General features: G+C 44.9%; 2 protein-coding genes across 7 annotated transcripts in view; one reads left to right on the top strand and one right to left on the bottom strand.

The window, feature by feature from the left end:
- CACNA1C (calcium voltage-gated channel subunit alpha1 C) overlaps window positions 1-25,559 on the top strand; it is a 2,299,705-nt gene that overhangs the window by 102,000 nt on the left and 2,172,146 nt on the right. The window lies entirely within an intron of this gene.
- Window positions 1-25,559, bottom strand: part of DCP1B (decapping mRNA 1B) — a 256,755-nt gene that overhangs the window by 226,092 nt on the left and 5,104 nt on the right. Inside the window, exons 2-3 of the mRNA XM_078673665.1 lie at window positions 23,562-23,602; window positions 21,201-21,328 (exon numbers count right to left, since the gene is read on the bottom strand). Of these exons, the coding sequence (XP_078529791.1) occupies window positions 21,201-21,328; window positions 23,562-23,602 (169 nt within the window). The remainder of the gene's footprint in view (window positions 1-21,200; window positions 21,329-23,561; window positions 23,603-25,559) is intronic.

Raw genomic sequence — 25,559 nt, 5'->3', positions numbered from 1 at the left:
TCTAACTACGCCTACCCCGGTGTATCTGACCTAAGCCTAATACGTGGGCGGGAATAGAAAGTAGCAGTTTAAGTTAAGTTTGTTTTGCCAAGTGACTGACTCAAGAATTCTCTGCGAGGGGTTATTCAGTTCTGTACCTGGAATCTAGGATGAATGAGGGATGGTATCTCTCGTCTCTGGTCTCGATATTCCAGGCTGCCTGCGAGGGCTACCCGGAAGCGCCGGAGCTGGATTTCTCGGCAGGAGAAAGCAGCGTCTCGTTCTCAGCGCGTCAGGAAGGCGGGGCTGCGCCAGCAGGGTCTGCTCTGCTCTGGGCTTCGGCAAGTCTGGCTGCTCCGATCTCGTCACCACCGCGTGTGTTTGCATAGGGCAATATCGGTAATATTTATACCTTTAAGGTGCCGAGATTGACGTAAGGATGGACATAGATACGTCAATAAGGATGTCATACGACTTGGTCGTTAGCACATTCTTTTGCTGAAGTTCTCGGTGAAATCAAAACAATGGCCGCAGGGTTTTTCCCAGGTTGTCATAGGTTTGATTTGTTTTGAGAACTCCATATGCCTTATCAGGGGCTGGAGGAATATCGCTTGTCTAATTAGATTGCAAGCGTTATGACCTAATCAGATAACACGTTCCTGTGCCGTAGTGTGGCTTAATCAGATAACGGTTCCTGCATCATGGGGGTTTTCTGCATCATGGGATGGCTGCTAGTTAACTTGTTAACCAGAATAGAGTCAGGAATAGGGGGATCGATACAGAACCTATAGGAATACATCACACCCACTCCACGCTAACTATGGACATATTTACTAATCTAGGCATAGTAAAACATACTGTAGAGTATTGTGTATACCTTACCACCCCAAAATACATAAAATGCATTTTGAAATTATCAAATATACGGAAAAAAGTCACATGTATTATATGCACTCAAGCTGTAGAATAACGCTAAAGTAATCACGCATATCTATACATTATCACTAATTTGTATATGAGAATTTACACATGAAATGGCTCTTAATACAGAAAAAAGGTTCGAGACCATTCCATCACAGAATAAAATATTATATGAACATACCAGCGGGCAGCTAATGTCTATAAAGTATCTAAAAATAGAAATTTTAGTTCTCTAAGAATAGTTCTTACTTTAAGCAGAAGATAAGTGTCCCGAAAAATTCGTAAAAATATTTTGGGGCTGCTGGAAAAAATTGCTGTCCGTGAACTGGAGGGAAAATTGTTCATGGTATTTTATTATTCTAGTTGAAGGCCAAATTCAGGGAACGCCATGTGCGAGCTTGCTCAAAAGTCTCTATTTCTGCTCTGGTGAGAACATCATATCATTTAGACTGTCGAAAAAGCTGTCAACAGCTTCCTGGGAGAGTTCCACTAACTCGGTAAAAGGTGTAACCATGCATTCGTGCGCATGATTGTCTCCATTGACGTTTTGATTAGTATTGCTGACAGAAGGTCGTACCTGATCAATGCTGCTTTCATCTTGAACTTCACTACCCCTTAATCGTAGTGGTGAAGCTTCCACGAATGCCGTCATCAGGATTGGTAGCCGTTGAGGGCAGCACAAAGCATGAGCCTTTATTGGACTCAACAATGTTTCTGCATCCATTGGCGCATCCGATTGTAGAGTCAGACAGGTGTCTAACACGCATTCTTCTCCGCATAGCAAGCACCTTCATACAGGTAAAACACATCGATGCCACATTGGTCGAAATGAAAGAAACCAAGTCATGTTCAGGTCTCTAAGCCGGGAAAGTCCCAGGATTTTTGATATCCGGTCCCGGTATCCAATGGCTCGGATTGTTTCTTCCCTTGTCGCAGGTGTTCTGTCTGTGACACGGTTTGCCATAACGAAATATAAGGACTAGGAATAGGATTTCTGCAATTAGTCCTAAAATGAGGGGAAGTCCGCCAAAAATCGAATGGACGAAATCTGGAAAAATACCCAGTATGGCTTTGAATGGTGTTAATGCCATCGAAAATACTGTCTTAAATACTTTTGAGACTCCACTGGTATCAGAAATATTTAAGATTTCATTCAGGATTTCTGCGAAATGTATGGGGGAATTAGTTGATAATAAGGAGTGAATCTCTGCAGTCGTCCTTGCGACTAGGAGATCATACCTTTCTTTTGACGACGTGAGCCTGGTCGGCGTCTGAAGAAGCACTGTTTTCATTCTGCTTAAAGTATCTATTCGAATAGAAGTAATTTTCAAGTTGGGCCATGCCCTTGCCTCCCTGTCTGGAAAGGAGCTGGGGAACAATAAGCGTCCACAGCACTTGACCTTCGCAGTCGTAGTTACGAGATAAGGAGTCCCGGGCATAAGACTACAACATCTACGGTCCACAATTAGAATGTAACTCCCATTATAGAGTCTTTGAAAGAATGGTTCTCTCTCTGTTGCAGGTGTGCCTAGCTGGTGACATGAAAGGTTATTTGAATTCCCTTCACAGGCTCCATGCAAACTAATTCCGTTACACAGAAGTGTACCGCTTAGTGACATCGCACAATTATTGCCACTAAGAAACACTTTCTGTCCTTTATTACTGACACATGCATGTGAATAGGGCAAGTTCCATGTTGTTTTAATGTACCCTTTTCCCAATTTTTCGTACATGCCAGCCTGTATATATTTTTGGCAGTATTGAAACCTGAAGGTTGATATTGGAATATTAATTATCCCATGTATTATCCATTCACTGACAGGTCGTTCCGACATTGTCACTGGTAATCTCTCGAGTTTCTCAATGCTCAGGATTGTATAATCAGCACCCTTTTGTGCCATACTGATTTGTTTATCAGTAAGGTTAAAGATATTGAATAGTGACGTTGTGTTGATTAAACGCCAAGGCACATAGCCTGAATGCAGATTTTGTAACGTCCAGCCAAGTTGTACAATAGAACGCAATTGAGACTGACCGTGTTGTAACAACAGTAAGTCTTGCGATATTATGTCGATTGCTGAAGACACAATGCTGTCCAGAGAAAAAATTCTGGAGGACAGAGTCATTAACCCATTGTCCACTACAGAAAGTGATTTTTCCAAATTAATACGGTCAATTTCCGGTATTCTTTCTGCTGTCTCAATTTGAGTTACCTTCCAGGCCTCGTTGTATGCTGCATATACAGAGGCTGCTATGAAACGTTTTTGACGCTGTTTGCGCGGTCCCATAATGAAATCACGCAAGTCAGCACCATCAGTAAGTAAAGTTAGGTGTTGCTTAATTTCTGCCAGTGTGGAAGTTTGTAGCCATTGAAGGCATAATTTGCCCACACTGTAGGTGGTTATTATCCCTGGGTGTTGTCTTTGGGAATATCTAGGGTCTGGCCTGGTCAATTTGAACCCCTGTGTTTTGTTCAGGAATCTGTCTTGACAGTTATTAGTATCTGTGGGCCAGATCAACCACTGTTTCCAATCTGGATGTGTTCTGTTTTGGTTTAATACATAGTTTACGTCTATCTCTTCATCTGTAGAGCTATTGCTGTTCATTGTTGGTTTTGGAATAGACGGTTTATTTAAATCTTTGATTTTGGCTAGGCCAAGACAGGTAGTTTGTTGAATAGTGTCATTTAAGAATATAATTTGTTCTGGGATCATGCAGGCTCTAAACAAAGATTCTATACCTTGTACTTGCCATTCTTTCGTACCCCAAACACTTTTTACTTCAACATTTTTGTCCCAATAATCAAAACCAAAAGTATTCATTTGTTCAAAGAATGAGTCTGAATATATCAGTTTCGTGTTTGTTATCATGGTCTTTGTCCCTGTCTTATTTGACAATTTGAAATAAAATGTTTCAGCATTACTTGAGTTGAAACCTGAAAAGTATGAATATTTGTCATAAAACGTTCTTGAGCTTCCTTTTGGAGGGGTTGCACAATGTTCCCATTGATTATAATTTAAAACATTTCTAGGTTGTGCAGATTTATGTAGAAAATGGTTACCATAGTGGTTATAACAGTACATACTATCATAATTTGTCGAACCCTGCAAATAATCATGTTTGGTAAATTTAGCAGACATCACTAAGTCAGACATCATATTATTTATACTTTCAAAGTCCCAATCATCAGCATATGAGCTTGGTTTTACAAAGTCACTCAACGAGATCTTAATTTGGTGTGGATATTTCAGGATTTCAACCGGACCATAAATTTCGTAGTCAGTGTTGTCCCATGCTACCCCACCCGGTATAGGATTGGCTGTGAAGTTGACTGAAGAAAGTTCTCTTTTCTCGACATGTGAAGATGTGTGTGGTTTGAGGATCAAGTTGATTTTCTGACTTGCTGTGTCCATTTTAGCATATCTTCCCTCAATGAAGCGTCCCAAAGTTAGTACCATGATGAGCCAAAGTATGAGGATAAATGCACCAAAACCCACCCAAAATTCAATCCATGGAGAAATCAGATATGTTTCTTTCAGTTGTTTCAAAAGTTCTTTAGTTTTATTTTTAAAGGTTTTTGTTGATGGCTGTGTTTTTGATTCAATGAAGCCTTCAGAGGAATCATCGAAGTTTATGAAGTAGCCGGATGCAGTTCTGTCAATTGTTCCAATTGCCTTAGGATTACTGTTTCTTGCATATTCGTTTGTTACTTCATTGTAGGTTGGTGTGTCTCTGCTAAATGTTTTTATTTGGGTTTTCAGAGGTCTAAGTTCCATTGCATTGTTGCATAGTCCTTGTTGTTCTTCTGTAGGCGTTTCGAATGTCATTAGCCTCTTACATTGAACCTCTGTGTTTGTAGCAAATCTTGGTGTTCTACTACTTATCGGGAGTCCACTTGGCCTACTATTTGTTATCGGCCACATGATTGTGGTTTTACCAGGTCGATGGATACAACTCGGTTCTCCTTTTTACCAGCAAGCGGCGGTAGTACAACTGATCTTGTCTCGTTGACAGACAAGACAGGAACTGCTTTTCTGTAAGAAGGCCCAAATTCCTTCTTTACCGCGATCTTTTCTCTGACTAGATCCCCGACTTTTGGAATCCAGACAGGTCTTGCTGGGACAGGTGGTGGTTCTTCAGTGGTTGTTGGCTGCTGTTTCAACTTTATGTTGCTCAGGTCTTTTCTTGTTTCGTTTAAGTCCTGCAAAATAGCCAAACGATCTTTGATATCAAAGCTTTTTTCCTTCACCACTGAAGTCTGACTGTCGAGGTCTAAGACTAACATCCTAGTTCCAAACAATAATTCGTACGGACTGAATCCCTTCAGAGAATTTCTTGGCAAGTTATTTAGACTACGTTGGACACTTATTAGATGTTTGACCCATCCAGCTCCCGAACCTAATATCCTTTCTGTTATAGATAGCTTTATGCCTTGGTTTTTTCTTTACACCATCCCGTATCCCTCAGGAAGGAAGTGAGAAGAATCCCGCTATGCTATGCTCATTTGGCCATGTTTCCCCACAGGCTTGAAAGCTAAAGTGAAAACATCGGTCAAACGTAGCATGCTCCTAGCGTATATGCCATTTAGACTCGCAAATCTCTGTATAACAGTCCAGACGTCAGCCGAGTGCTGGGGATCTACATTATAAGTGGAAACTAGCCTGTATATGTTAATCGGACGCTTTGCTTTTTACTGTTGATTCTTTCCTGGAGTGAAACGCCACGGTATTATACCGTTTCTCTCACCACTGCGATTTCTGTTACAGTTTGGGCAGTTTTTTACAAAAATGGTATGATGCAGGCTCATGCCTGGCCACCAGTACCTTGATTGTAATTCTTCCAGAGAATCTTTTAGTTTGAGGTGCCTGAGACCCTCGCCCATATGAGCGTCTGCAATTAACAAAGTTCTCCTGTCCGTGTTTGGAATTGCTCTATCCCCCACTCCAGGGATTCGAGCAAAAGGGACGGAGTTTGCATCGATTATGTATGTATAATTGAGTGGATAGTTGATCGGTAGCGCTGAGCAGTCGCCTTTTGATGACGTTCTCACCGCCAGCGCTGTTTCACCGTCAATGTATTTCATTGTACGCTTTTTTCTAGCTACGGAAGCCGATTGAGTTGCTACCGCTGTGGCTGTTTCAGCCAATGAATTCCCTGCAACGTGAACGCCATCACGCTGATGACTCAGTGAGTGTGTCACGTGAGTCTTTGGTAGTTCTTTTTGTAAAAGAGCTATTTGTTCCCAAAGCAGTTTCTGCTTTATTGTTGCATCTGTGTCATCTTTGTAACCGTTTTGAATCCATGTCTGCAAATCGTTGTTATATGATTTGACGCAGTAATATGAATCGGACACTATAAGTGTCGGGAATTCGCGATCCGCATTATCTAGCGCCATTTTCAATGCTATTATTTCAGTCTGTTGTTCTGAATTAGTTTCTACTGAGTGCGTTTTTGTTAATAGAGGTCTTAGTTTACCTCCGCGCCACACTTCTTTTGTAATCTCACATGTGGGGTTGTATGCTTGTTCTCCCCAAACGGAGGGTTGAGCATGTCCGTCTGTATAGATTACACAGGCGTATTGTCGTAAGGGCAGAATGTCGATTGGCAGAGGGAATGTTCTTTCATATTCTATATTTTTCAATTCCTTTAGTTCTGGATCAAAGTAGTAGTATACTTTGTCCGTTGTAATTGAATTCACCCATTGCATCCATTCCGGATTCAATGCTGTTGTTGGTAAATTACACGGTGTTGTTAATGCCTCAAAGGCTGATTCTGCTGTTCTGACTGTGATACGTCTACCGTCAGCTTTATCTTTTTCTCTAGCTATTGCGGTTTGAACTGCATGAACAATGTTTTCTTTAATGCTGAATTTCTTTTCAGCTTCTGTGTACAAGTGTGATTTGAATGCAATTGGTACCTTTTCTCCCTCATTAGAGGTCAGGTATGTGAATCCGCATCTTCCTGGGATGACTCGAATCACAAGATTGCGTGTGTTATCACGTGTTTCTAATTTTGTTTTAATTAACATGTCTGTTTGTAAGGATCTCAAAATTTCTGTGTGTGTTTGAGTCCAATTGGTTCTTTTAAAATCTCGTTTTATTAGATCATAAAGGGGTTTGACCCTTTCTGCGTAATTTGCAATGTATGTTCTTCCGAAATTTAGGAAGCCTAGAATTGACTGTATGTTTTTTAGTGTTCTAGGTGCTTGGAGTACGGCACATTTCTCTAGGAAATTGTCAGCCAGGCTTTTGCCTTCACTTGATAATTCATATCCTAAGAACAGGACTGTTAGATGGGCAATTCTAGATTTTTTAAAGTTGAATTTGTAACCCTCTGCTGCGAACCCAAGTATTATGGTGTTCACTCTCTTCAAGTGAGTATCCAAGTCATCATCTGTTAGGTATATGTCGTCGACATACGATAATGCTTCGTCATCATATGTTTGTAGTAATTCTGTTACTCTCGCTGAGAATACCCCTGGGCTATTCTTGTACCCCTGGGCTAACCGACAGAATTGTTTTTGAGTGCCATTTATTGAGATCTGCTCTCTGGTGCTATGTTTTGACAAAAGAATCCATTAGAGATGTCTAATGTTGTTTTGTATTTTTTGCGCACTATGTTATTCATTAGTGCAGCACTATGCGAGTTTTGCACTGCAAAGGTTTTGCAACATGAGTTAAGGTGTCGGTAATCCAAAACTAGACGATATGAATTGTCTGGTTTGGAGACCGGAAACAAAGGTTTGTTCATTTGTGAGGTGCAAGTTTCAATCACCCCCTGGTATTCTAATTGATCTAGTATTTCTTTTACCTGTTTTTTAGCTTCTTGCTTAATTGGGTACTGTCTTTGTGCAGTATGTTGTGATTTTAACTGGATTTTTACGTGATTTTTATATAAAGCAGGAGCTTGAGCTACTGCCCACTTTCTTGCAAGTGTATATTTTTTATGAATTGGGATATGATTTGAGAAGGCAGGCATAATTATTTCTTCGCCATGAGGGCACTCCCTGACAAACTCTGGTGGCCAGTCTTTTTCAGCTAGAAGGATGTCATAGCCCTCGGAGAGATTATCCCAAAATAGTCCCCTTATTTTTCTAGTCTTATCCCCCTCTATACGTAATGTTATTTCATATATTTTGTGAGGTTTGCTAACTCTGGTGTCTGCAGTTTCCACTTGAAGATATTAATTCGTGTCCACTGTCTCCAGATGATTCATAAGGACTTTGCGAGCTATGCTCACTTCTGCTGCGCTGTCTAGCATTGTCTGAGCCCATTCTCCGTTTTTCAGTTGTGTCCTCAGTATTCTCGGCATTGTTAACTATTTTAATACTGGCTACCTTCTTTTTTGGAAATTGTATTTTTTTTTTTAGATGAGCAGGTTCCTTGTCTTTGGACTTGGCGTGCTCTTCTCTTTGTTCTGATCGTCCTCTTCTTTCCGATTTCTGCGAGGAAGTCTGAAAAGATTGAGAGGGACGTGTATCAATGTCTTGATATCTATCAGGCTTCTTTATATTATCCCTATTTCTAAGGTTATATCTTTTCCCAGAGGGTTCACTTTGGGGTGACCTGTGTCTTTGTTTCGGAGATTTTTCTCTCCGCCAAGGAGACCTTCCTCTGGACTGGAATTTCTTTTCTTTAGGATTGGATTGTTTCTTTCCATCCCAGCTCTTTTTTTGTGATGTTGAATTATTATTAAAAAATATTTTTTCAGGACTTTCAATCAGTTGTGGTTTTACTGGTATTCCACCTAAACTATCTCTACCTAGTTCCTCATAGGACTTTTCTATAATTCTGGCAATTTCAGCTGGTTGGTCTGCTATATCTGTCTCTTTTAACCTCTGGCGGATTGCCACGTTTGCTGCTTCTCCCTTTATATTGGCTAGTAATATAGCCGAGACCTGCTTGAAGTCTTTTAGTAATTTCATACCAAGAGTTAAAGCGGGTTCTGGACCGTATTCATCTTGAATTTGTTTTAGCACATCTGGTATTACCGAAATGGATGGAACACCATGCGTTTTTGTGTAGATGGAAGCAAAGACTGTACCCCAAGTGTCACAGTCCTCCACGTGTGGTGCGATTCCCATTGGAAGACAGATAGTCAGAATCCTGTGTTTTTCTAACGGGGTGGTGTCTGGAAACACCGCCTCTATTTGGGTGATTTTTTGTGCTAACCAGAATGGTATTTGTTCCCGTTTAGCTGGTACTTTACCTAGGCAGGATTGTATGTTCTGTGGTGTAATTTTATTTGTGTTCCCCTGATGAGGGGTCAGCTGTGGAATTTTAATTGCTGGTTGGATTGTTGAAGTCCGCATCACATATTGGACTAATTGTCTATGTAATTTTATTACTTGTTTTAGCTGTGTTAAAAGCTCTGGTGCAGGCATTCTTTCAATGTCTGGATGTGGTGTGTATCCGGCTAGGACCGGCCACGTTGCTCCTGGTCTACCTAAGGGACCGAGCCTGGTGATGTGATTATTATGTTTTAGGGCGCCATTAAACAAGAACAGGTGCTCTTGAAATTTAAGTGGTACTTCCACCTCCTCGAAAGGGGTATACTCTTCAGGAGGTTCCTCTGTTTTGTAATAGTGGAAGACCTTTGTTACAGCATTTGCTGCTGGAAAGTGTATCCATGAATAGAATACCTCTGTCTGTCGATATTCGTGTGCCTCTATTACGAATATGACTGTGCCACCTCTAGGTGTCAGTCCATTTTCTATAAGTTTTAAAGTTATAGATTTCCTTTTGTTGACCGGGATGAGTATTATATCCGGGTCTGCGTCTTGCATAGTATTATCAGCTGCTACGAGTTCAGCTGTTATTCTAACTGCCTCTCTTTCATCATCACGGTCTACCATTTTACCGACAGGAATGTTTTTTTGTTTGTTTGCAGATCAGGTTTCTTATGGAAACAAAGATTAGATGCACAGTATTTTGGAACAGTGTATCCTTCAATGTTGACTAAACCAAGAACCATACATAGGAGTTTCCTCCTGCGAGGTCTGGCGGATATTACCTTTCACCCACTCCAGACGTCTTTGGAGTATTATGGGAAAAAAGGGGTCTGAGTGAAAAAGCACGACTGAGTTACTCTAAATGTCTTACGTTAGTTTTATCGCCTATCCAAAGGCGTTGGGCGCCATGTAGTGTAGTTCCTATTATCCCAATAGGCTCTGCGCATTGGAATAATACCTTCAATAGTATAGGCCTAGACCAGACGTTAACTAGGTCTACTACTGTCGATATTAGACTTAAAGTTTTGGGTTTGCCAGCTAGCTCAGAGTTCACTAGAAACTTTCTCGAATAGGCAAGGAGGAGTTAAACCTCCCTGGATAGACAAGAAGGGATTTCGTTTCTGACAACCATAGAACATGACAACTTTGCTCTCCCCTAATCAAGAGTGTATCTCTAGAGTCGTGTGAAAACAAAAGACGACTTATTTTACTCAGTCAGTACGTGCATTCTTAGTCTCACCAGATTGTAGAGAAAAGGAAGAGACGGGCGTGTTCAATAAAAGATGTTATTTATTGATCAGTCTCTTTTCTCATACAAGAGAAATGGATCGATATTATTGCAATACTTATGGTTAAGTAAAGTGCATACAATAAAAGCAGAAGTACAAAATAATACTGTAAAAACATTGATATGGTTTCTAAGCCATATGATGGTTTAAAATGGATAAAATAGATACATACACATATACATTTGACTAATCGTACTCAACTGGTGTTTCTAACTACGCCTACCCCGGTGTATCTGACCTAAGCCTAATACGTGGGCGGGAATAGAAAGTAGCAGTTTAAGTTAAGTTTGTTTTGCCAAGTGACTGACTCAAGAATTCTCTGCGAGGGGTTATTCAGTTCTGTACCTGGAATCTAGGATGAATGAGGGATGGTATCTCTCGTCTCTGGTCTCGATATTCCAGGCTGCCTGCGAGGGCTACCCGGAAGCGCCGGAGCTGGATTTCTCGGCAGGAGAAAGCAGCGTCTCGTTCTCAGCGCGTCAGGAAGGCGGGGCTGCGCCAGCGGGGTCTGCTCTGCTCTGGGCTTCGGCAAGTCTGGCTGCTCCGATCTCGTCACCACCGCGTGTGTTTGCATAGGGCAATATTGGTAATATTTATACCTTTAAGGTGCCGAGATTGACGTAAGGATGGACATAGATACGTCAATAAGGATGTCATACGACTTGGTCGTTAGCACATTCTTTTGCTGAAGTTCTCGGTGAAATCAAAACAATGGCCGCAGGGTTTTTCCCAGGTTGTCATAGGTTTGATTTGTTTTGAGCACTCCGTATGCCTTATCAGGGGCTGGAGGAATATCGCTTGTCTAATTAGATTGCAAGCGTTATGACCTAATCAGATAACACGTTCCTGTGCCGTAGTGTGGCTTAATCAGATAACGGTTCCTGCATCATGGGGGTTTTCTGCATCATGGGATGGCTGCTAGTTAACTTGTTAACCAGAATAGAGTCAGGAATAGGGGGATCGATACAGAACCTATAGGAATACATCACAGTAGCGCTTTACTAGGGAGTTATAGATAAATTAAATGTGCCAATTGGGTGTATGCCAATTTTAATATGTTTAGAGGAGTGAGCACAGGCACTTTAGCACTGGTTAGCAGTGGTAAGGTGCGCAGAGTCCTAAGACCAACAAACGCAAATTCAGAAAAACAGGAGGAGTGAAGGCAAAAAATTTAGGGGTGAACCATGCCGATGGATGTCATATCTAACTACGCTTTCTTTTCTGATGGCTTGATTTGCACGTCTAGCGCACATTGTGGTTGAGTTCCAAGGTCACCCTTATGTGGGACCTTGACACATGACATTGGGAGGGACCTCAATCTCTCTTCTGCCTAGACAAATTCTTCTCTCGGCTCCATGCCCTGTTGGAGCCTTTGGCCAACCGTGCAGAGTTTACCTTAACTCTTCACTACATGTAACCTATCCTCCGAGGATATTCACAGAATAGGAGAGGCCAGAATGGCCTATGACCCAAGCGCTCACCTTGTTTCTTCATTGACCTTCTTCTTGCTAGCTTACATAAATGCATTTCATGCACAGTTTGGGCCCTCCCATCGGCTCATCAGCATAGCCCTCACTAATGGCTTGGCTAGTGAAACTCCTGGGTATAACTCACAGCACTTTCAACATAGCTGGGCTACACATGCTCTGACCTATGATGTACACATAGCTGCTCTGGAGGAGATTCCTCAGAACATTTTCTTCATATGTAATGGTTGCTCCTGGGCCAATTCAGGTGGAATTCTTAATTCTTTGGTCACTTGACAGTGCCATAAGGTGTTTGGATTTGGTGGTTTCTCTATACTGTCTGCGTGACCGCAGCAATGCACTCTTGAAAAGGCAATGTTCCGCAATATGGTTACAGTACATCCCCAAACTTCACACTTCCCATTCAGCTTCTCCCCCATAGGTCAAACTGAAAGCAACTCCTTCCTCAATGATCTACTTCGATGTCCCTAGGACCTGATACAAAACGGACAGCTCCACAACCCTACCCGAGGTATAAATCACCAAATAAAAGCTATCATACAATAAAATGCTTACAATGGGGGCGTGGCCAAGATGGCGACCTGACCAGACGTGGATTGCTGAGGCTTCTCGCCGTGGCCCTTCGCCCTCAGTATTTCTCAGCATCCAGTCCCCTGCAAAGCGCTGAAAATAGCAGCGCAGAGAGTGGGGATCCTGTTGCGCCAGCAAGAGAGTTTGGTCGAGTCACTTACCCCCAGAACGCTTCCCTGGCCGGCAAGCTCCAGCAACATGGAGCCCAGGCAGTGAAAGTTGTATGGCATCGTCGCACCAGGTTAACTGCCGACTGCAGCGGAGACCCGGCGAGGGCTGAGCAGCTCCGGTCTTGCCCAAGGTGAGCCCCGACCTGCTGTTCGCCGCATCCCTGGTGGCGGAGAAGGCAGCCTGGTGGGCGCGAAAATCGAGCGCGCGGCCCTCGCCCGGCCTAGTAGCCGTGGGCCCACGGAAGACACTCACCAGGCCCAGGTAGGTCCCCCGCAGCGCGCGGAAGAGAGCAGCACAGCGTGTGAGAATCCTGTCGAGCCCTGCATGAGAGGTCCGCCGAGCTACAGACCCATGGCCGGCTTCGACGAGCTTCTAGAATATGGCGACCGGGCACGGAGTGTTCGAAGGCATCGTTGCGCTGGGGGAGCTGCAGGGCCCAGCGTCGACTGCCGACAGCAGCGACGAGCGTTGAGCGACCCCGGTCGTGCCTGAGGGGTGCTCCGCTTCACCGGCAGACGCATTCCAAGGGACAGACGAGGCGGCCGGGTAGGCGTGAAAATTGAGTGCGCTGTCCCCGCCCAGCCTAGCTGCTGTAGTCCCACTGAAGACGCCCGCCGAGCTCTGGGCGGGCAGGAATATATTCAGCCGGACTTCACCGCCAGACTTCACCACAGCGCTTGTGGAGGTGGAGGAGACGGATCCCTTTACGATGCCGCGGACCTGTTGTGACCCCCTGAGGGAGCTTTGGGCTCTGCCTGGTGCCAATTTCATTGGTTGCCTCCGGGGAACCACGCGGTGGTGCCCGGGACCACGTTAAAGTTTGGCTCGCACTGGACACTCACCGGACTTTGCCCTCACACCCCTGCTAGCTGTGACTTGGCGCCGGCCCCCCTGCTGGCACCGTCTATTGAGCGGTGAGTGCCTTGTTCCCGGAGGGAGAGGACGCGCATCGGCGTGGCCCGCGCTGGTGGTGAGCAGGCAACACCAAAAATCGAGGGCGAGGCTTTGCGGCCTAGATCGCGCAGCGCTGGGCCCAGACCACATAAGTGGGCCCTGATTAGCACAGGCGGGTGTGGTGTCTGATGCTACGCCCTATGTACTGCTAAGATCCACAGAAGCGTCTGGCTCACCTTTTCTGGCCTTGGGAACGACAAGTGGGGGCGTGCAACCTCCTCTCTTTGCTGTGCCGCTGCACTGACTGCGCCTCTGCGCTGGCCTGGTTGCAGCCGTTTCCCTTGTGGTGGGGGTCTCGATATCGGAGGAGGCGACATCAGGCCGGCATTGCTGACAGCGGGAAGCTGGACGGCGGGGCTCGGAGGCCTACCTGGCATAACACTAGGCCCTACAGATACGCACTGTCCTTGGAGAGCCTAAGTTGGGGGGGCCGTCACCGCGTGCCACGATCCCGGTCTTCATTGCACTCTTTTCGATAGTGGCACCCACCAGTGCATGCGGTTGTCCTCCTGCCATCCCGCTGCACCGTTCTTGGCAGGGCTCAACAGAGCTCGCATCCATCCTCAACGCTGAGGTCCGGTGGTCTTATTTGGGTGCACCACGACCAGTGTGGCCACCACGAATAAGGAGCTTTCTGCATTGGGCATGCCCTGCAGCATCGTCCCTGGCATGGCTTCCATGAGGAAGAAGGGGGACCGCACATTGAAAGACATGCTCACCAAGCATCAGGTCTAGGAGATAAAGGCCAACCCACATCACCGGCATCGCCTCCGCCCACCGAGAAGGCAGAAGGCGAAATGCCCATCACCAGGTCATTCTTAGAACCTCTTTTTAGTACTCTCCGGGACGATTTTCAAACCCTAAAGCAGGAGGTGGCAGGGGAGGTCCGTGAAATACGCCGAGATGTGAATGCGTTGGGCGAACGTGTGGCCGCTATTGAGAAAGAGGACCAATCTAAATCTGAGGAAATTGAGCAACTGCAACAGTAGGTTCTCCGCCTTCAGGACCAACAGGTTGATTTGCAAGCTCACGCGGAGGACCTCGAAAATAGATCCCGAAGGAACAACGTGAGGGGTGTTCCATTGCAGGCCGAGGGAAAGGATGTCACAGGGTACCTGCAGGGCCTCTTCAGGGACATACTGGGGGTTGACCAGGACTGTGAGGTTAGCATCGATCGCGGCTTGGGGAGGAGAGCCCCAGCCCTCCCCACCTGACATCTTAGCCTTTCTGCCGGATTTCCCCCTCAAAAGACGTGTTCTGAGAGAAGCCCGCTCGAAACAACCAATCACCTACCAGGGACACGCCATTGCTCTCTATCAGGATTGGGCCTCCATTACTCTCCAGAAACATAAAGCCTTTAAGGAGGTGACCACTTTCCTTAAATCCAATGGGGTGCCCTACTCTTGGGGCCATCTTTTTCGCATAATTTTCAAATGGAATGGTAGGCTCCAGCAGCTCCGCTCCCTTCAGGAGGCAAATGAGCTACTAGGTCTCGCTCAGAACAATCCAGATTCCTCCCCAAAGCCTTCACAATGATCGTCGAGGGACGAATGGCAGACAATAAGACGACATCGCTCGCCTAACTCAGGAGCAAAGCCAGATCGAGCCACAATGAAGCCCGAAAGGGTTTCGGCTTTGGTAGCTGTCTCACGAGATACCACGGCACTGGACTCTCTTTAATCTAGCACTGGGGCCTGCAGACGCACAAGCTATTAGCTATCTGGGGGCAGGGGGCAGGGGGCGGCGGGCGGGGAGCCTGGGTCGCCCTGGTACCATGACCGTTCTACTTCCTTACAGCCAAGTGTTTGTGGCTCAGGCTGCAGATATTGGACAATATTGGGTAACTGGGAATGTTTTGTTGGGGTTAGGGTGGAGGGAGGGTTGGGGACGGGAAGAGTGGGGGGGGGGGATTGGGTCGAGGGTGGGAGGAACCGGTGTGCAAGTCTTGGGTTAGCTCTATAGTAGGATCCTTATGCGTTAGGGCGCTCACGCAACACAGAGGTCTGAGCAAGTGCCTCCTGCTTTTTATCCCTTGATACTAGGAAGGTACACAATCAATTCCCATGTCCACTCCTATGACCCAAGTCTTAACCCTTAATGTGAAGGGGCTGAACAACCCCATTAAGAGGCAAGCGATTTTGAGCTACCTAGAGAACTCGGGGGCCTCTATATTTTTATTGCAGGAGACACATTTGCTACATAAAGACTAGCATAGAATGAAATCGTGCCTTTCCCCACCAATTTTACTCCTCTATGCTGGATAAAAAAGGGGGGGTGGCCATACTCCTAGCGCGGCACTTCCAGGGCAGGGTTGGGGATAAGGTGGCGGAGACGAAGGGAAAATTGTTGGCATACAGGCTATGGGTGGGCGATACCTCTGTAGTTATAGGTTCCCTCTACGCCCCCAACTCAGGTCAAGAGCTCTTTCTTACAGATTCCATCTCGGAAATCCTCCGTTATCAGGACAGGCAGATTTTATTAGGGGGGGGATCTTAACTTAGTTATGGATTCAGAGAAGGATAGGTCAGGCCATAGACATGGGGTCACGGGGGCGATTTCTAAAGCAGGGAAAGAATGGCTCCATGATAGAGGGCTGGTAGATCTTTGGAGGGCAGCTCACCCCCACAGCACACAATACTCATTTTATTCCCATGTACACCATACATATGCTCATTTAGATCATTTCATAGGGTCTTCCGAACTTAATGCATTGGTCCAATCAGTTGAAATTATCCTGGCAGCGTTGTCCGATCATGAAGCCGTGCAGTTAACTTTTGAACTGCGTTCACGGGCAGACAGAGGGGGAAGTGGAGACTGCGGGAATCTCCATTACAGCGGCCTGACATTTGCAGACAGGTGCAAAAGTACATGACTGACTACTTGACATCTAATGACACCGCCGATACTTCACTGACGGATCTATGGGGAGCCCTAAAAGCGGTAGTGAGGGGGGAACTTATCGCTATCTCTGCAGCAGATAACCGAGTGCGCAAGGAGAAGAGAGAAGAGTTGGCTGCTAAAGTGCTGCACACGGACTGGGGCCCCGCGAATGTGGCGGCAGCTCAAAGCAGCCAGAGCGCAACTTGCCAGCCTAGACTTAGATAGAGCCGAATATGCCGCTCTTCGGCTCAAACACTCCGATTATATAGGTGGCGAAAGACAGGGAAGCTCCTCGCGACCAAACTCCGGGCGCGGTCCGAACGTTCCAGAATTACGGCCCTCCACACCTCAACTGGGGAACGGGTCGAACGCAATGATCAGAATGCTGAAGCATTCCGAAATTTCTATGTCTCATTATACAGTAGGGACCCCACAGTTGACGATGCGGTGAGGTATATCTTAGTCAGGCAGCGACTACAGCTCTTAACGCATCAGGCGGGGCGGCGTTAGACGCCCCCATTAGGGTGGAGGAGGTGATTAGTGCGATCTCCCGCCTCAAACCGCTGAAATCGCCGGGCCCAGATGGATTCTCCGCCAGCTTTTATAAAACTTTTTGCCAATCCTTAGCTCCTGGCTTAACGCGCCTGTTCAATTCCTTTCATGGCTCAGGAACAATCCCAGCAGATATGCTGGAGGCAGACATTGTTGTTCTTCCCAAGCCGGGTAAAGATCCCACTCAGTGGGCGGCGTACCATCCGATTTCCCTCCTCAATCTAGATCTGAAGATATTTACAGGGGTCCTGGTGGCCAGGTTGGGCCCGCGCCTTCCCGGCATAATCGAACCTGACCAATCTGGCTTTATTCCCAATAGGCAAAGCAGTGACCATACCAAGCGGATCCTGCATTTAATAGATAAAGCCCATTATATGGGCCTAGACGCCCTGCTGCTCTCGGTCGATGCTGAGAAAGCATTTGACCGGGTGGACTGGGGTTTCTTGGATAGGACGCTAGCACATTTCAGCGTGGGAAATCGGTTTCGGGCCTGGGTGGCGAGCTGCTATGACAAGCCTAGAGCAACGATACGGGTTAATGGGATTTGTTCAAAACCCTTCGATATTCGGCGTCGCACACGGCAGGGGTGTCCTCTTTCACCCCTGCTTTTTGCGCTGTACGTCGAGCCCCTAGCGCAGCGGATTCGGGACAACCCCCAGATATTTGGTATCCCAGTTGGGGGGGGGGGGGGATCAGCACACCGTCAGTTTATACGCGGACGACATCTTGGCGACTCTTACCACACCTCGATACTCCGTTCCTGCTTTTATGCGGGAACTCAAGGAATTTGGTAGGGTATCCGGCTTGAAGGTTAATGTGGGGAAATCTATGCTCTTGCCCCTAGGCCTTCACGAGAATGCACGGGTAGATGCATTTATGGAGCTTGGGGGTCTGCGAACCCAGTGCGAGATCCCATACCTGGGGATTGCGCTAACCACATCCACTGGCCAAACAATCGCCCGTAACTAGTCCAACCACACCTCCCAAATGACTAATGCTTTGCGCCGCTGGAAGATGCACCCCGTCTTGGCTAAGTAGGGTGGCTGCAGTATAAAAAGGACTATACTGCCCAAAATACTGTATATTTTTCAGATAATACCGGTCGCACCCCTCCTGCGTTATATCCATACCCTGCAGACAAAGATACAACAATTTATCTGGGCTGGGAAATGGCCGAGGCTCCGTCGCGATTTGGCTTATCGTCCTCCTGATGAAGGCGGTTTAGGGATCCCCAATCTCATGAACTATTACAAGGCGGCCCAACTTCGCTATTTAGTGGAATGGAGCAGGTCAGAATCAGAAAAAAGGTGGCTCTTTCAGGATAGGGCAATGGCGTGACTTTCATTGTGGAAGGTTCCTTTCCTGAAGCCGTCAGACCGCCCTTCGTACCTTCATAAATCTCCCATTACTCGTTCAGTGCTGAGGGTATGGAACTCGGTTGCTATAAAAAGGAATCTCACTTCTTTCCCCTCACCTCTCACTCCTCTCTTTGACAATCCCGAATTTCCCCCCGGTATGGAGGCGCGGGTTTCCCACAATGGCGAGCATCGCCTTGCAGATCTGCGGGCCATCTTTTTGATCTCCGCGGCTTCATCCCCTAGTCTGAATTGCCTGACTGGTACGACATCAAGGATCCCAAACGGTTCCAGTATTTTCAGCTCCGTCACTGGCTGCTCCAACCAGACACGCGTCCTTTGGTTAGCCGTGGGCTTACGGCCTACGAGAAGTGGCTCCTATCCAAGCACTCAGATCGCAAAATGATCTCTGATTTGTACCCCATGCTGCACCATCCCGAATCTCAGGAGCGGTCAGCGCCAATGGGAAGCAGAATTAGGTCGGAGGTTCTCTCTGAAGGAATGGCAGCAAATTTACTTCAGGGCTAACCACACTGCAAAGAATGTAGGGAAGCGGCGGTCAAAGTAGCCATCTACTGGCACTTGACCCCGGCTCGACTTCACAAAATTCATCCCGACCGTAGCTCTGAATGTTGGAGAGGTTGTGGGGAAACGGGTACCCTAACGCATATACTTTGGGACTGTAAGGAAGTGCAAGGGTTTTGGTTGTAAGTACTTAATGACATAGACACTTACTTTGAAACTGAGATTCCCCGCTTTCCTGCATACACTCTCCTAGGTCTGCCAAACGCACTCACTTTTCCACTTAAATCGATACGAGGGAAACAAATGGGGATGGCGATAGGCGCAGCTGTACAACATATCTTATCTCTTTGGGGCACTAGGACCCGCCCAACGCACACTGGGTGGCTACACAAATTGTGGTACATCATTGGCATGGAGCGCATACAAGCTAATCTCACGAATTCAGCTGCTTCCTTCCATGCGGTCTGGCGCCCTATCCTTTCGCTGTTGGCGCATGAATTCAAAAAGTGACCTGCCCCAAGTACCTGTGTTTGCTCAGACTCACGGAAGCTCCGACTCCTGCGGGCGTAACACTCTATTCACGCATGGCGCATAGCACACCGGTTCCAGGGTGGGAGGGAGGGGGAGTTTGCAGACTGGTATAACTCAGGAAGAGAGGTACACATTGCTTTCCATCGTATGATTTGTACTCATAGCCCCTGGACAGACATTTCCCTCTCTTCACATGGAATAGCTTGCAGTGGCGCCGAATGTGCATGCTTAATTCAGATGCTTATAGCAGCGATTGTGCCGGTTGGGATCTATTTGGACCACTGTGTATTTTTCTTTGATTCACTGTACCTTGGTCTGCTTCAAAAATCAATAAAATAAAGCTATTAAAAAAAAACATTCTTACAATAACCATCTCAGAAAGTTGAAACCCCAAAACACTTTCAATCGCACAGATCTTAGCTATTGCTTATTCCGTATCAGCCATGTTGTTGCTTGCTGTGGTGGCTTACTACAGGATGAATACACGGTAGGCACATTGTGGGTCATAAAGGGAAGGCCTAGATCGCCAGCTTATTCCATTAGCCGCAAGTACAAAAGTACTCAACATATGGTTTTTAGATGGAAGCTGCAGAAATCTCACTACACATATTTCATTAAAGTAATGTCTAATGTCTACAGCATGCTTCTGTTAGCTGGGTAAAATGGATTAACAGTCGATGTGCATTTGTATGTTAGTGATACCAACCTGTAAATTGTGGTTCATGATTTAAAGGTAGATAGTTTCACTGGCTTCTTGTTATGTATACATTAAGGCGTGAAGACAGCCAGTCTCCCATTGGACAGAACTGGTGAAGACATTTTCCTTGCTTATTAAAGGACAAGTCTAATTTGCAATTTAAGGAATCATCCTACATACTTACCGACCACTGAATATCTCATGTGTGTTTACGCAAAAGCTGATGGCGCAATGCTTAGTAAAAACTTGAGTGATGTGCATGTGATTTCACCAAGTCATGTTGAGTTGTCCACAATTCCATCTATTCAAGTGAGAATGAACTTCATCTCTTGAGACCAACTAGAAGTTGGTGTCAAGCAAATAAAAAAAGCAAATAAAAACATTCTAGCTTACCCCATAATAAAAGAACGTCATCTGTACTTACAAACTGCATGAAGGAAAAGAAAACATTCAACATCCACAGAAGTGGAGCAAATGTCTACCAAAAAACGAGAATGCTCACACAACATAACCATACAATGAGATTTAGTAGTAATTCTAGGAGAACTGCAATAGCAGAATACCTAAAAGGTAGGCGCCAAAGCACAACATTTTCTATATTAGTTCCTATAACCACAAAATAGAACATTACACATAATGAAACCAGCTCTTCTTGAATTTGGAACCACACATTGAATAACTGGTGCGCTTGAAAAACTCCAGCCTAGTCACAGAGCAAATTAGAACTAATCACCTACAGGACAGACAATGTTAGCAATGTACAGAGGAGCAATTTCTAACAGATATTGGGCAGCACAGCGGTCACAGTCGCCATTTTTTTAAAATCAGACTTCTGAAAGAAGCCAAAAGAGATAAATTCAGGGTCACATGAACAACCACATTTTATCCTTTGTGTTCTATACACAGCCACTTCAGGGTGTCCAAGGGGTTCCATGAATATTAGTAAAAGTTAGCAATTGTTAAATGGGACAGCAACAAAAACCTGACACCGGGGCAGTAGTTAGCATGTGTTCAAACTTAATAAAAACTGAATTATATTAGTATAAACAGCAAACTCACATCTGGCATTTTTGTACAGTAAAAACGGATCTTGTAATTGGAAGTCCAGATCTTTCGTAATGGGTTCGGTGCGATTTTCCATGCTTAACCGGTTCATGATGGTGAACCCATGCTTGGGAGAGGCTGATCTGAAAGGCAGAAGAACAGATGTACACAGCAAAGTCTACAACAAAAGTTACCATACATTTCCGCTCAGCTACTATTAGTACCTTCACAAATATGCTCTAAGTTATGGAAAACCGAAAGATGTAAGTGGAAGAGGTGAAACATTTTAAGTACGGTCACTCACCAGTATGTACCTCGATGGATACCATCCCAGACCTGCTCTATATTCTAAGGGGTTGAAACCCACAGACACATGGGCTGTAGGATTGGCCTCCTCAACAAATGAGCTTCAAGAACGTCTTTTGTTCAGGCCTTTGTTCCCTGCCATCGCAGAAGCACAAACTAGGGCAAAAACCAAACTGAAGCACATATGTGGCAGGCAAAAGAAAAAAAACTCCCTAAAATAGTAACCCAAATTAATCTGTTCTACATGTTCTAAATAGAGTACACTTGCAGGACGCTTTTATGGTATAAAACTGAGGCAAAGGCAACCGATTTGGTCTCAAAAGATACAATTATCTCCTCAAATCTAAAGTTAAATTGATTTCGACACATTCATTTGTTACTGCTAAAAGTGAGGAGGGCTGCCGTGGTTGTAGATGTATTATGAAGACTGATTTGAAACGAGCCTTGCCAAAGTCAATATGTCTGGGTTTATTGTGCTAAAGCATCAAAAAACGGGCATGCTCAATTGAGTATTAGAACTTCTTAGCAAGAAAAAGGCCAAAAGAGGGAGACGTAGGCAGATGTAAAATTGTCTCATGCACTGCAATACACGCACTGCGCCGGAGCTAGAGAGAAAATTCTAACCAGCCACTAGCATTAGGTAAGAGAGGTATAGATCTCTGGAATGGGAACATTCCTGATTGACAAAATATAAAAGCCAGTCAGTGACTGAAGGAGACTTGCCAAATAATGGCTGAAAGGGGAAGACCCAGAACTCACTGTATGTATACAGGTCTGGTTAGACGTCTGTGCTGTCAAACCCAGACCTAAACACATAAGCTCAAGATTTTGCTGATCTTCAACAGGATGAAACAATTGGAGCAACTAATAACTACTTGTATCCGTCAAAGCAAAAGGCACTGGGACTAGTTGAGCCTATTTGAATTATTCTACATTACATCTCGAGTTGCATTTACCAGGGTTAATACTATGTCTAGTCTAGGCAGGGCTCGAGTCGGGGTACCACGCGGGTGGTCGCCGTCCCCCCACTTATTTTACCGGGCTTTTACCGGGTGGACGCCGTCCCCCCTGCCCAAATGATGGAGCCGGTACCCGAGACTGCACCTGCGTGTGAATGATAGCCTTTCAAATGCACCCGAGGCTCAGACTAATCTCCCCTTCCGCCTCGCGCCCTCCCCTTGCCAGCCTTTCTCAGAGCTGCGCTGTCAACACGCCGAGCATGTCACTTTCAGGGACCCCGACAGATGCCCGTAGTGCCTACGCCCCGAGTCTGTAATAACCCAGTAATCCGAAGAATGGGTCCTGTGTATAGTGAGGTCTTGTGTTTTAAGTGACTGCCACTTATTGCAGTATTATACCTCTACTTGTTTATTGTATGTATTCACGCATTTCAGAAGGAGACCGGCAAATTTCGTGACGTCACTTCCGGGGACACTACCTAACTTGAAGCGTCCCCCCACTTATTTTTTTAGGACTTGTGCCCTGAGTCTAGGTGTGGCGAGGTGGTCATAACATATTACAGCAATATAAGAAAAGCAGCAATAAGACTATAGGAAAAGCAATCCTTAAAACCACTAAATATAGGAGCCCAATGTTGTAGTAGGAGTTCTGGGTAGTCATACAAGAGTCTGGTGTCATGCAGGTAGGAGGTAAGTTCTTTAACTCAGGTTAGGCTCTCAGGGTACAGAAACAGCAAGTAGGCTGTGTCAGGGCTTCACCTATCCAACAACGGTTCCTATATTCCTAGCCCCTACTCCACAGCACACACCAACATTCTATTACTTCAATCACTATCAGCATTCCAGGCATCAACTTAGAAATTCAGGGAATAGAGAAACAATATACTAGCTCCTTGAGACCCTCACGAGTGAGTAGCTACGCTTTACCAACCCTGATTGATTGAATATACTACACCCAACACTGGATCACTAAACACAAGTGACACTGGTCTACCTCCAGCATTACAAATGTACTCCTAAGTAGTTCTGCATAAGTCAGGGAGAAGTGTAAAGTGCACCAGGGAGAACTAAGTAAACTTAAACAACAGACATGATGAAAACGCTGTCTCACCTGGTGTAAACAAAGAGTGTTCCCTCCACGTCGGTCTTCTCCTGAAATGACAAAGCAACAGGGCCTTTCAGTAAAGCAAGAGTTATTCTAATACACATAGCAAAAATTAATTGAGCCAAGAACTTGAACAGTTCATTTTTTTTATGACATATGGTGAACAACGCTCCATATCCAGATAGTAATTTCATAATTTAATTTGTTTTAATTTATCAAAAATTGTTATACTTTCCTTCATTGCAATTTTTCCACTACTAAAAGCAATAATACCTACTACAACTGAACATATAATATCAGATTCTCTTGACAACTGTCCAAACAGCGACCTGTGAATACTCCAACCTTCTCTGCGTTAAGGCCTCAATATGGCACTGTTGCCCTACACTTCAGCGACGTTGCAGCGCATACACACAGCACCAAAGACACTACAGGCTTCATCACAAGATGATACATTAGCTTCCTTCTACACACCAACAAAAGCGGTATTAGAGCCTTCCCCGCTAAAACAGTGAACTCCATTACAAGCAGCACCTACAGATGCATAAAAAATACAACTCAAACACATTAAGTACATAATTTAAAATACACCACACAGTTGGGCTTGAAGGTTGAAAGAAAAGATGCTTGAGGGCCTAAAAGGCATGTATAAAGCTCACAGCAAACTTTATGTATAAGTCCTCCATATGTAAGAAGTTGAGAACATTTCATACGATAGATGGCTTAGTGATTTAAGTGCTCGCTGCGATCTGTGTGTTTGAACACACGGTCATGAGTTTGAATTCATACAGGGATCACTTTTTCTGTCATCTGTCCGAAGTTGATAAACTGGGTACTAACGTGAGAAATGTTTACTCATAATTACCAACTTCATTAATATTGATCACTTGATGCACGAAATATTATCCTTCTGAATATATCTTACATTAGACTAGACATAAAGGCAAAAAGTTAACATAGCTAAATCAACACAATCTCTACACTATTGCTCCATAGCACCTGTCAATAAGGTACAAATTAACGTTATATTTTCAGGATAAGCAATGAGTTTTTAAACAGCTGAAAATTAGATTATTTGTATATAAATGTATTCGATATGGATATCTTGAAATCTTCCACTGAATGGACAATCTAGACCAGAGGTATACAATTGTTAACTAGATGGACCATATGTTTCATTAAGAATGCATTGGTGAGTCTACACCGTCATGGCTTGGTTTCTTCGTCTATATGATGCTTAGTCCACTTAGCTATGGGGTGTCAAAGCAAATCCACTAATGCAGAGACCGGCCTTACAAGTTTGCATCCTCTGTAGATTACCAAGCAACAGCACAGGGAGGGCGAAGTCAAATTTGAGTAGGGTAAAACTGCTGATAACATTGCAACTTCTATGACTAATGCCGGTTTGGCGAACCATGAAAAAAGGGGATGCAGCTTTGCTTATCAATTGCAGACAATATAGTGAAATTATATCCACAGTGAGGTTCTGTGAAACAACACATCAGGTTTGAATCAACAATAACGCACTTACATAGGTCTATCTTGAAAGCAGAGCGAGACATATCTCACATGCAGACTTCGATTTCAATGAGACAATTTACTACCATCTGAAGCTAAATATCTACCTCCTATTCTAAAGTGGACTTAGGTATTTACTGTACTGAAAGCCAACAATCAGGCATATATTTTAAGTAGAGGACCAATGTTGTAAATGTTGCTGCAATGTCTGAATAGGTAGGTTTGCTGACATCTGAAAGATATAGCAATCTTTCTTGAATGCAAGAAAGGGTTTCTTCCTTTGGTGTATAAAGCATTTCTATGCAACCTATCTGGAAGCGATAATACATAAAGGTCAAATTACAAATACTTTTAAGATTTGTTTGAATAGTTCCGTTTTCATAGTTTCTCAAGAATAGTTTGCCTCACTATCGGGAGTGAAAGCAGGGTATTCTAGAGCCTGAGAATCCGTACACCTAGTGAATGAAACCATTTTTTGTCTTTTTA

This window comes from Lissotriton helveticus, chromosome 1_1, assembly GCF_964261635.1.
Source record: "Lissotriton helveticus chromosome 1_1, aLisHel1.1, whole genome shotgun sequence".
In the NCBI taxonomy this organism is placed as follows: Eukaryota; Metazoa; Chordata; class Amphibia; order Caudata; family Salamandridae; genus Lissotriton; species Lissotriton helveticus.
Note: the sequence above shows the minus strand (reverse complement) of the source record. Positions and strands in the feature narration are given on the sequence as shown.